At 44.1% G+C, this 12,427-nt stretch overlaps 1 protein-coding gene across 1 annotated transcript; it reads left to right on the forward strand.

Moving 5' to 3' along the window:
- Positions 1-2,814: 2,814 nt before the first annotated feature.
- Positions 2,815-10,548, forward strand: PSMA1 (proteasome 20S subunit alpha 1). Its single transcript, XM_075187603.1, has 10 exons — positions 2,815-2,956; positions 5,559-5,603; positions 6,549-6,650; positions 7,467-7,570; positions 7,825-7,913; positions 8,042-8,112; positions 8,488-8,617; positions 8,710-8,789; positions 9,454-9,558; positions 10,288-10,548. The coding sequence occupies exons 1-10, from the start codon at positions 2,954-2,956 to the stop codon at positions 10,345-10,347; spliced, it is 789 nt and encodes a 262-aa protein (XP_075043704.1). The 5' UTR covers positions 2,815-2,953; the 3' UTR covers positions 10,348-10,548.
- The last annotated feature ends 1,879 nt before the right edge of the window (positions 10,549-12,427 follow it).

The following is a 12,427-nucleotide window of genomic DNA, read 5'->3' on the forward strand; positions in this document are numbered from 1 at the left end:
CTGACTCTCCACCTGCCTCCTGATTCTGTACCTCATTGCCCTCTTGTGTACCAGACTCCGGCTTGTTCTGACACTCCACCTGCCACCAGAACCTATTATTAGCCATTCATGTACCTATTCAGATTCAGTTTCTCTGATTGCTGCCAAGTGCTTCTTCCCTATCCTACTGTGCTCAGTATCATGTGTTACACCTAGTGGCAGGTCAGGGGGCCGCGACCTGCGGGTTCTCTGCAGCTAAGTCCATCCCGCCTTGCGGCGGTTCTTGGTGAAAACCAGGGAATCCGTTAGACTCCGCACCCTTGGTCGGCCAGCGCCAATCTAGGTTAACACAAGGAATCCTACCTCTCAACTTGTTACACCGGCATCCTGCACTTCTCATCCGATCCTGGTATCCGGCGTCCTGTGCTTCTCAGTTGATCTCGGTATCCTGCGTCCTGTGCTTCTCATCCAATCCCGGTATCCGGCGTCCTGCGCTTCTCAGCCGATCCTGGTATCCGGCGTCCTGTGCTTCTCATCTGATCACGGTGTCCTGTGCTTCTAATCCGATCCTGGTATCCGGCGTCCTGTGCTTCTCATCCGATCCTGGTATCCGGCGTCCTGTGCTTCTCATCCGATCCTGGTGTCCTGTGCTTCTAATCCGATCCTGGTATCCAGCGTCCTGTGCTTCTCATCCGATCCCGGTATCCGGCATCCTGTGCTTCTCATCCGATCCTGGTATCCAGCGTCCTGTGCTTCTCATCCGATCCCGGTATCCGGCATCCTGTGCTTCTCATCCGATCCCGGTGTCCTGTGCTTCTAATCCGATCCTGGTATCCAGCGTCCTCTGCTTCTCATCCGATCCCGGTATCCAGCGTCCTGTGCTTCTCATCCGATCCCGGTATCCGGCGTCCTGTGCTTCTCAGTTGATCCTGGTATCCGGCATCCTGTGCTTCTCAGCTGATCCTGGTATCCTGCGTCCTGTGCTTCTCAGCGGATCCCGGTATCCGGCATCCTGAGCTTCTCAGCTGATCCCGGTATCCGGCGTCCTGCGTTTCTCAGCCGATCCTGGTATCCGGTGTCCTGTGCTTCTCAGTTGATCTCGGTATCCTGCGTCCTGCGCTTCTCAGCTGATCCCGGTATCCGGCGTCCTGTGCTTCTCATCCGATCACGGTGTCCTGTGCTTCTAATCCGATCCTGGTATCCGGCGTCCTGTGCTTCTCATCCGATCCTGGTATCCGGCGTCCTGTGCTTCTCATCCGATCCTGGTGTCCTGTGCTTCTAATCCGATCCTGGTATCCAGCGTCCTGTGCTTCTCATCCGATCCCGGTATCCGGCATCCTGTGCTTCTCATCCGATCCCGGTGTCCTGTGCTTCTAATACGATCCTGGTATCCAGCGTCCTCTGCTTCTCATCCGATCCCGGTATCCAGCGTCCTGTGCTTCTCATCCGATCCCGGTATCCGGCGTCCTGTGCTTCTCAGTTGATCCTGGTATCCGGCATCCTGCGCTTCTCAGCTGATCCTGATATCCTGCGTCCTGTGCTTCTCAGCGGATCCCGGTATCCGGCATCCTGAGCTTCTCAGCTGATCCCGGTATCCGGCGTCCTGCGCTTCTCAGCTGATCCCGGTATCCGGCATCCTGTGCTTATCATCTGATCCTGGTATCCTGCGTCCTGTGCTTCTCATCTGATCCTGGTATCCTGCATCCTGTGCTTCTCAGTCGATCTCGGTATCCTGCGTCCTGCGCTTCTCATCTGTTCCCCGTATTCGGCGTCCTGTGCTTTCCTCTGATCCTGGTATCCTGTGTCCTTTGCTTCTCAGCTGAACCTGGTATCTGGCGTCCTGTGCTTCTCATCCGATCCTGGTATCCGGCGTCCTGTGCTTCTCAGCCGATCCTGATATCCACAACACTAGCTCCAGATGACAGCTGTCAGGAAACAATTACTGCGAGGATTCACAACACTAGCTCCAGATGACAGCTGTCAGGAAACAATTACTGCGAGGATTCACAACACTAGCTCCAGAATGCAGCTCACAATGACAGCTCTTTCTCAATTCCTGTAATCAGCACTCTAGGTTCGATGGTGTCATCCATTGTGTACGTCTCACAGAAGCCTCCAGTACTGCACCGGATATGGCGCCACCAGAAGATTGTACAGGAGATTCTCAAAGGGGCTCTCGTGCAGATCCGGTATCTAACCACGATAGCGCTGAGTAACACTAGGACCCTCCTGGTACCCTGGTCGGTGGGTTCCAGGGTAATACTGTAAGAATATAATGCGAGTACCAGCAAGTACATGGGCTGCAGTGTATAATACACAGCTGTGCAGCGCAAGTGTTGGTCCAGAACATAAATAATATCAGTTACCCCTTTTATTAACTCATAAATTAGTAATGCCACTGTTCTATAGAAATTAATATTACCCTCATAATGTATTATAAATTAGTATATCATCATCATCATCATTTATTTATATAGCGCCAGCAAATTCCGTAGAGCTTTACAATTGGGATATATGATATGCTGTATATTAGATATATTATACATTAGCTATGTGGTACATTATGACATAGTACACATTACATATATAATATGATTAGATATAAGTAATATAATTAAATATAATATGGTGCATTATAATACACATGATATAGAGTATATTAAATATATTATGTGAAATTATGTTATAGTACATATGATATAACAGTGTATATTAGATATATAATGGTACATTATTATATAGTACACATGATATAGTGTTTATTAGATACATTATACATTATATACACTGCAGTGTGTCACTGTTTCCATAGATTGTTCACAGTGTTGTGCGCAATAAAGTTGTTAGAGGAAGGAAGAGCGCGAGGCAGCAATCGATTACTCTGGCTCGGCGAGGGGCGGGGCTTGGTCTTGTCAGACGAGAGTTGCAGAGCGCCGAGCTAGAGCATTATTCAGCAGCTGCGGTTCCGGTCACCATGGTGAGTGCGGGGCCCGTGGGGCCCCGAGGGAGGGAGAGGGCGGGACGAGGGAGCACCGGGGGGGAGAGGAGAGATACACAGAGGGGGGAGAGGTCCTGGGGTCTGTTATCAGGTCCCCGTTATACCCGGGTCCGGCATCCGCCGCTGTGAGGTGAGGGGCGGGGAGAGGCTCCTGCTGCCCCCCTGAGGTGATCTCCGGGGTTATTACCCTGTAATGTGGGGGCTGTGACTGTGGTGGGGGCCTCAGATGGGTGAGTTATAGGGGACAAATACTACATGATGAGGGTGGGGGGTGAGGAAGGATGGCGGGTGTCAGGTGATGGTGGGGTGTGTGAGGGAGTGTAATGGTGGTGATGGGGGGGGGGTACTGTGTCAGATAGTGGAGATGATGGTGATCAGGGTTGGCAGGTACCAAGTGTGGGTGTTAGATGGTAGTAAGAGCAGAGCATGGTACCCCCACGATGCCCCCCAATTGGGCTTTGGAGTCATGGGCAGAACAACACATAAGGTGGAGGAGTGCTGATGTTTTGCAGGACATCTATATATGTGTTAATGTTACAGATGTGGCTGCTAATAGTGGACAAATCCTAAAATCTATTTTATATATGAAGAATTGTTTGTTAAAAAGTTACCTCTTAAACAAATGCTTCCCAGTATAACAACACTGAATAATATCGACTAATTTTGATCCAAAATAATTAGTATCATAAAATGAAGGTGAAATTATTCCAGCATTATTTTTGTTCCCTGCCCAGTTACCAACATAAATCATCACAGTTGTAATGTATTCAAAATAATTCATTTGAAGTTTCAGGAAACGTATGGATTTTTTTTGTGCATATTTTTAAATGTTTAAGCTAGAAAGAAACCTGAGCATTATCCATCTGCTTCGTTACTTTCACTTTTGCTTTGTGACTCATCATGATTTTGCCTTTTCTGTAGTACTTATTATCCTGGTGACATTTTATGCTTCAGATTCCCCAGATATCTGCAGAGTTGTTGTTCTACATCCTGCCCTTCTCTTCATTAGCAGTTCTGCATTTTTCTTTATTCTGAAACCAGTTCTAAGGATCTTCTTCACAAATACAGCATAAACATATGTTACTTCTTTTGAAAGCAGTGTGTCATTCAGTTTTCCTATTATACTAAAGTTTTTTCACTGCCTCATCTCGGTTGAGAACATTAATAATGTTAAACATAAAATAAATATTACAAAAAATAACTAATAATAATCATAAGTTTGTATTACAAATGCTGTATTGCAGCGTGAAAGGTGTAAATGTGCCGCTGCACCTTACACAATCCATCTGTAAACCTACATAAGTGAATAACATTTAACATATTAAAAAACATGCTTTATTGGGATTTCAGTAGTGTTATAAGGAAATTTCCATGCAATGTTATATCTTTTTAAAAGCTTTTATAGGGTTTTGTTGACTGTACATAATAAATTTCTCGTCTGGTAGTAGTTGCTTGTTAAATGCAGTTACACTCTCTGTATATACCCGGCCACTAATATTTGAGGTTGCCAGTTTTCAGTAGTTAGTGCAGTATATGCTGGGAGGGGGTTATGTAGAGAGATCCTAAATCCTGTCTAAAAATTCAGGTCCTGCAACACTATATACCTGTTAGAGCTCTGCTAGAAAGTACATTTAGATGGGATTATATCCTTCAATATGACTGTTAACCAATTGTTCATATATGAATGGGATGGAATGTTTCATAGTGAGAAATGGACCTACCATACACCTGAATCCATACAATAGTCTTTGAAAACATTTGACAAGGACTTTTTTGTAATTATACCTTCACTCACCGGACAGCTGCAGGACTCGTCTTTCTTTCTAAGTACATTTTAGCCACAACCTTGAATTTTTCATCAACGGGTGAAATACATGTTTTCAGTCTTACACATTCCACTATTTAAAATGTAAATGAAGATTGCTGCAACTTGTAGTGTATCCTGCGACTATAAGCAGTGTTCCAAGTGGCACGGAAAAGGCTCTTCTCTTGGGTCTGATCATAAGGCAGCATGGATAAAATGGACAAATAGCTTGCTGTAAATTCACAGACCTTGCCCTTCTGTGAATCCACCAATCAGTAGTTTGTACTGAGTATTGCCGTTACCTTGGAAGCTAGCCAGCCACAAATACAAAGGCTGTCTCCTATTCCAGAATGATGGATGATAGAGATGCACCACCAGCATCAGTGCTGCTTTCTCTGAAGTACAGGGCAGACATTTTGCTATTTTTAGTTTATATAATATCTCTTTCCCTTCTGTTTCCATAAAGACCACTGTCGTTAGGGTTATGCAGTTGCTGCTAGAAGAGAAGATGCCTAGTAAATACCTGTCTGATATATGGTAGTTTTTGGGCTTATATTGGAGCACTGCAGTTTATATCCTTTCTCCGCACTTCTTTCAGCACATAGCACTGGCCCCTACTTACCATGTCTTCTATAACTAGGACCTTCATAGTCTGTATTGTGGAGTGTTCCTCTCTGTCAGTGTATATTTGTGTGTGGGATTTGTTTTCTTCATGTAACATGTTTCATACAGTTGCCATTATTGGTAATCATTCTGCGCTGTGTTTCCATTCCGCAGTTTCGCAATCAGTATGATAACGATGTGACGGTGTGGAGCCCCCAGGTAAGAGTCGGCTCTATTTATTTGTAGTTCACGGAGCTGAACACATAGAGTTACTTATTAGTTAGTCAGTCAGCCCTCTCTTCTGTTGATGTTCTTTAGAAACCTTATGTAAACTGTTAACAAATATTCCCCTAAAGACATGATATTAAGCAGATTCCCAGTGATCCTTCCAGCATGGAAGAGATCTGATCGTTGGCTAAACCATTACAAGACGTGTTCCACTACAGCCCTGGATATTGCAGAGAACATACATGTGGGGCCAGGAATCAGCTCATTGTGGACTGTCTGTCCTACATTCCTCCTTCAGTTGTGCAGGAGAAGTGGCCAGTTAGATCAGTGGTACATGTGTCTGCATATGTTATCCCTGTGGAACCCAACGCTCACAAACTGTAGCTACAGAATAATAGCTGGAAGTGTAATCATTACGTCTGAAACAAACTGCTGATACGCTCTGGGAGCGCTTTGGTCATGTGACGATAACCTAAGGGGTCGCCTTTATTTATGATGTGTTATCTTTGAAATAATGGCATCTGTAGGGTAACAACCCCCTGGGTGAAGACACTATTGTGTCTTCCATGAGATTCTTGTTGGCTCTATTTAGGCTTCTAAGACGCGTAACATAAAATGCAGCAGTTTAATTATTTAAAGAAAGTAAAAACTGCATTTCAGATTCCAAACTGAAATGCGTCTGACTAATTAACACAACACCCTCGAATGTTTTGATCACTTTTACAGTCCTGCACTTATTCTGTGCTGCGCAGGTGGAGTAAGATGTGCAGGTCAGAGAAGTCCGCTCTAATTTCATAGATCTTGATGATCTCTTTTATGCAGTGGAATGGGACACGTAATGAAGTAGACACTAATAATGTGAACTTGAGGGGATAATGGGCTTTTAGTACAGAAATACTGACCTCACGTTGCTGGGTTCTGTCCTCTGTCGCCTAGGGCCGGATACATCAGATTGAATATGCCATGGAAGCGGTGAAGCAGGGATCTGCTACGGTGGGACTGAAGTCTAAGACTCATGCAGTGCTGGTAGCGTTAAAGGTAAACTGTCCTTCTGATCGAGAGGGATAGAACAGCTGCTGTCTTGTCCTAGCTCATGACTATTAGAAAAATGTATAGATATCTGTGTGACAAGTCGTAAGCTGAACATAATGTAACCTTTTGACAAAATTTGAAGATTTGGTTGAGTGCAAAATCCACTATATATATATATATATATATATATATATATATATATATATATATATTTCATTTTTCACTCACCCAAATACATTTGAATGGATATAAAAAAAAAAAGCATGTGAAGAGAGTCCATGCCTATAGAGTAGAGGAGCATACATGCAATTGTGTATAAAGACTTTAAGCTGCCATACACAGGAAAGGCCTGTTGGATTTATCCTTTGTGTTGGCCAAAGCACTGTAATAATCGGGCCCTTATAACCACACACTGTAGTAGGATTTTCCTGCTGTTGGGGCTGATGGTAACTTCTGCCCCCGTATGTATCAATATGGGGCTAATTTGTTTTAGTTTGCAGCACTTTGCTGTGTGTATATTGGCTGCGGTACAATGGGAGTCACAGGTGGGGGAAGTGCGACAAATACTCGTATAGGACAGGAAAGGGCCGGATGTGAGGCTGCTCTGCAGATTTTTTTGCTTATGAAACACAATGGGTGTGAATGGACGCTCGGGTTGTTATCTCGTGTGTAAGCCACTGATAGCAATTATATGTCTGTGCCAATTATACTTAATAAGACAGAGTTTACAATCCTTGTTTGCGGCATGAGGGCAGTGATAGGTCAGATATCAGTCTTGTGTGTTGGATGGTTGCTGATGTGTAACACCCCTGTATTATACAGAGAGCGCAGTCAGAGCTGGCCGCCCATCAGAAGAAGATCCTCAACGTGGACAATCACGTCGGCATCTCCATTGCTGGGCTCACTGCGGACGCTCGGCTGCTGTGGTGAGTACATCTCCTTCCTCTGTCCTGGAATATTGGGTCCAACATTATATTGTCCTGGTCGATCCTCAGTCAACTGTGCAGTTGTAGGTACTAAGAATTTCTCTACTACATATTGAATAATCATCAATTTGGAACTTCTTAAAATGTAATTCTGAGGAATGGCACAAAGTTTGTGCTGAGTGTACACCTGTCTTCCCGTCATGTCGTGGCCATATTGATTTGTTAATCATCACTCTATTGGTTTTGCTTTGCAGTAATTTCATGCGTCAGGAATGTCTGGATTCACGATTTGTGTTTGATCGGCCCCTTCCAGTGTCCCGTCTCGTCTCCTTGATTGGAAGTAGTATCCTTTCAGCAGATGGCTGCTCATAGGACCTGATATACAGGCGCTCTGCTTGTCATTCACTTGGAGGGAGATTATTGTGTTATATTCTGTCCTTTTTCTTGTCTATATTCCTCAACCGTGTTCAGAAACCCAAGTTCCCACTCAGCGCTATGGGAGACGACCTTATGGAGTAGGACTCCTCATTGCAGGATTCGATGTAAGCGTCAGACACCAAAATGATGGGTTTAGTTTTAGGAGAGAAAGCAATGAAAATACTTCTGGGTTTGGGGTCCTAGGAGGAGGAAAATAAATTCTTATTGAGCCAGTGGGTGAATCGCGGCCAGGCTGCATAGTCCTGGTACATACTGTGCTGACGTGGGCATCAGTATAAACACGTTCATTACTTCTGGGAACTGTGTAACAATTGGCTATAGAAGGCTGTGACTGAAGCACAGTAATGGCTGAAATGTGGGGGACGGGGAGAAATCTTCTAGTAATGTGAAGGCTGCAGGGAGAGAATAGTACTGAGAGGTGTAAAAACTAGTATTAAACCTCAGTAATTTTATTGTCTGAGTTCTTGTCCGCTCCCCAGGACAAAGGACCCCACATATTCCAGACTTGTCCTTCTGCAAACTACTTTGACTGCAAAGCGATGTCTATTGGAGCGCGGTCCCAGTCTGCTCGCACGTATCTGGAGAGACGCATGACGGAGTTCAGTGACTGTGAGTCTGTGTACAGTATGTGTCACAGATTGTGTGTGATATCTAGTACACACAGCGGAAGTGCTCATATGTGTATCACGTTCCCCTCGCAGGTAATCTGAATGAATTGGTTAAACATGGACTGCGTGCCTTACGTGAAACTCTTCCTGCAGAACAAGACCTGACCACAAAGGTAACATAACATACTACATGCTAAGCCACACGCTGGTTCCGTGTGACCGTGCAGAATAGTACTGTAAGAATTTGCAGCCAATACCAAGGCTTCATCTGAAACACAGAAGAAAGAAAGTCTATGTGTGATCAGTTATATCACATGTACAATGTCACATCATAGATGCAGCTTTTTGTTTAATGATTCACCACATTTTACAGTATCTGTTCATACTGTCTGTATAGATGGTCTCCTGTGTATTACAGCACATCACTAGATTACATTGACGTTGAAGGTTTATTCATATAAATAAAAGCCTATTGGGACATCTGTAATTGTTTTCAGACCTCTCTCTGACCAGGCTCCCGCTGATTGAACTATATACTTATCTATTATTAGTAACTAATATGTCCAACTTTATTTTCATGTGATGATTTTGGCCCCAGGTTTTTCCACTATTACAACTGCATAGAACCTGACTCATATTAAAGTCCAGAGCCGTCCTGGATATTTTCACTTGTTCTCCTCCCAGTGTGTTGATGCCCAGTAGTGACGTTTCAGCAGCCAGTCATGTTACATATTGCCCGTCTGGTCCATATGCAGGAAGCATCGGCCATCCTAAAACCGGGCATCAGACGGTAATAAACAGCATTACAGGAAATTACTTTTCAATTGTCTTCTGCAGAATGTCTCCATCGGTATAGTGGGAAAAGACTTGGAGTTCACCATCTATGATGACAGCGAAGTCGCCCCGTTTCTGGAAGGTCTGGAAGAGCGGCCGCAGAGGAAGGTGGGTGGGGTCTTATTTTTGTGCCGACTGTATCCCAGTCTCTTATGGTTTCCTAGCAACTGTGTCTGAGAAACAACCCAATTATGTAACGACACCCGGTGACATGGAGAGAGTATGGGGGGCGATGGGTGGAAACTATCCCCATAGATTAAGTGTATGTTTAATTTGGATGAAGATGGAAGAATAACACTCTCATGCTGAACTCAAAACTGGCGTCATCCGAGTGGTGTTCTTATTTCTTCATCCAATTTAAATATTGAGTCAATCTGTTGGGATTGTTTTCATCCAGTGTCCTCCGTACGATGTACACAGCGATACTGTGATGTCTGTACATCGAGGCCTTATCCACCCGTTATATATCATTCATTATTTACATCCTTTATATCCCTACACAGATACTGTGTTACTAGCATAGAAATAGCAGCCGTTCTATGTTTATACTTTTAAAACCTGTTCCTGTTGAGGGTGAGCGATTAGTATAGATTTTAGGTCTGTAAATGAAACAAATTGGTCATAGTTAATTTTAGTTCTCACATATGCATCTATATTATTATGATTATTACTTTATTACTGTATCTTTTATATTGATGTGCATTATAGAGTCAGTCCAGGGGTGATATGACGTCATGGTGTGGTCAGCTTGCTCTACGTTATATGAGCTGCCAGTCGTGTCTGGTTCCTCCGTCTTATTAGACATGACACTAACCAGGTATTATTTCCTCTCTCCAGTCTGCACCACCTGCCGCTGAGGAACCGGTGGAGAAACCCGAGGAGCCGATGGAGCACTAGAATTAGGATTATTTTTGTAGCTCCTCATGTTCTGGGTGAAGACAGTCCGCACCTCCGCTCTCCATTCGGTGTGATTTTACGTCAGATTCTGTGTGCAGACCTGACCGCCGGGGGCAGGTTTGCAAATAGCATTTTCTATAATTCCACATTGCCCTTAATTACTGCTGAAGGCGAATTAAATAAAAACATTTTTTTTTCTTGCTTCAGAGTTTTATTTACATTTTATATACATAACCACCTGTTCCCATCTGTGTGAGGTATTAAACCTACCCTGCCCCCTAATTATATCTTAAGTTGGTCCCTTACCCAGAGCCCCTGGGGCTGCTTTTCCTGGGTCTGCAGAAACGGCAAATTAATTTTATTGACCAGCATTAAATGGCAATAGAGGGGGTGGAAGGACCAATCAGAAGAGATTGTGACTTATGATTGGGTCACATGCTTACACACCCAGCCCCTGACAGCTAGGGGGAGGGGCAGACTTATCTTGCACTTCACAATAAAGCCACAGTCCACGCAGTAATGCAATGTTGTCTTTTAGTGTAAATCGCATAACTCCGGGTCAGATCACACCCGCCTGCTGTGCGTATCCTTTAAAAGGCCTTTACACCTAAAATACACATTGCTTTGTGTAAAAAGAGAACATAACTCATAATGCATAAACATGCAGAAGTCCTCCAACTATAGACTATCACAGCTACAACCATTGTTCTTTAATGCCGTTCCTGTGTTCTATTTGATTATTGAGCAGCCAAATGCTATGCAGCAGAGCAGATTTAAGTCCCATAATATGAATCTTTGTTTTGGACCAAATTTGTCTGAATCTACCATTTGTGAGGGACCCAATGTGGTCTACGTTGGTTGTGACCATACATCCCACGGTAGTCTGTAAAGGGGCTGTAGGAAACATGGTGCCACTGCAATCACAGCTCACCTGAGGAACATCCGAATCTGTTCATCTGTAACCAAACCGTAAACGCATCCGTTCAGCCGCTGCACCAAACTAGTGGATTGAAAGTGTGTTGGGCCGTGTACAGGGGCAAAGATCTCCCTATGTAGTCAGAACTTCCTGATGTGTCGCTGTGGATGTTACTTGTAGCTCTTATATAAGACCTCTTGGGTTTTAGCTTTAGTGTTAATTATCCTTGGTCTTTCTGTAACTTACTGCACAATCTGGCCGGACATCTCGTGGGACTCGGATGGAAGGAAGTGGTCTGACAAAATATTCTGGCATTGCCTCCAATTGTTCTGTAATTACCTCTCCAAGGGGAAACAATACGGTTAGAAGGAATCGCTATATCCATTTATGAAACATCCAGTCTTTGTATATGAGCTTGTCCCTTGAACTTGGCTCAGTTATGGCTTCCATAGCAAACATCTGTGATGGCCCAATGCCCAGGGAGGAGAAGACCCAGCAATTCTCCCAGCTCTCGTACACACAAATACTTTCCAGTAGTGCACATCTGAGGCTGGACCAGAAGAGTCATGTATTATAATGTGTAACAAGCCGCATACATTTATCAATTTTAGAGCTTGGAGACAAGATAGCAGTTTCACAAAGGGGATATGTAACTAGGAACCTGGGCATCATCTCATCGCATGACAACCTGGCGCTGAGACAATTTGGCAGTGGGAGGAGCTTGAATTTGGCTCAGACAGGGATCATTGATCCAGTGTACATGAGTCTGGTACACAATGGGCAGTGTTACTATAGTGTTACATTTGTTGCCAGGTCTGTGTTCACTACTAAATGATCTTGTGTCTTTGAAGAGCGGTTTCACAAGCAGTAACAGAATCGCTGATGTACCTGTCCCAGACTAGAGGTGTGTGCAGGGACTGAACATATAAGTTTTGAAGGAGAACTCAAACTTAGGCTAAAATTATAAATACCCCTCTCGCTAGTTGAACAGCCTGAGATTTGGATGCATCTAGTCCTGGCACATAGTGTAGTGTACTCTCAATACATAGTGTATTGGGAATTGTAGCAATTTGGAAGAGATGCAGGAGTAAAAACATTCCTGAAGGAATATAAGGCTTGGTACACGCTACAGGTTTTCACCTGATTATTGTGCCAATCACACAA

This window comes from Mixophyes fleayi, chromosome 10 (assembly GCF_038048845.1).
Source record: "Mixophyes fleayi isolate aMixFle1 chromosome 10, aMixFle1.hap1, whole genome shotgun sequence".
Lineage (NCBI taxonomy): Eukaryota > Metazoa > Chordata > Amphibia > Anura > Limnodynastidae > Mixophyes > Mixophyes fleayi.

What these genes read in the sequence shown, in the direction of transcription:
- PSMA1 (XM_075187603.1), top strand. An exon ending in CGTCTCCTTGATTGGAAGTA is followed by an intron (nt 7,914 to 8,041) that starts GTATCCTTTCAG and finishes AACCGTGTTCAG; the next exon opens with AAACCCAAGTTCCCACTCAG. An exon ending in TCCTCATTGCAGGATTCGAT is followed by an intron (nt 8,113 to 8,487) that starts GTAAGCGTCAGA and finishes TCCGCTCCCCAG; the next exon opens with GACAAAGGACCCCACATATT.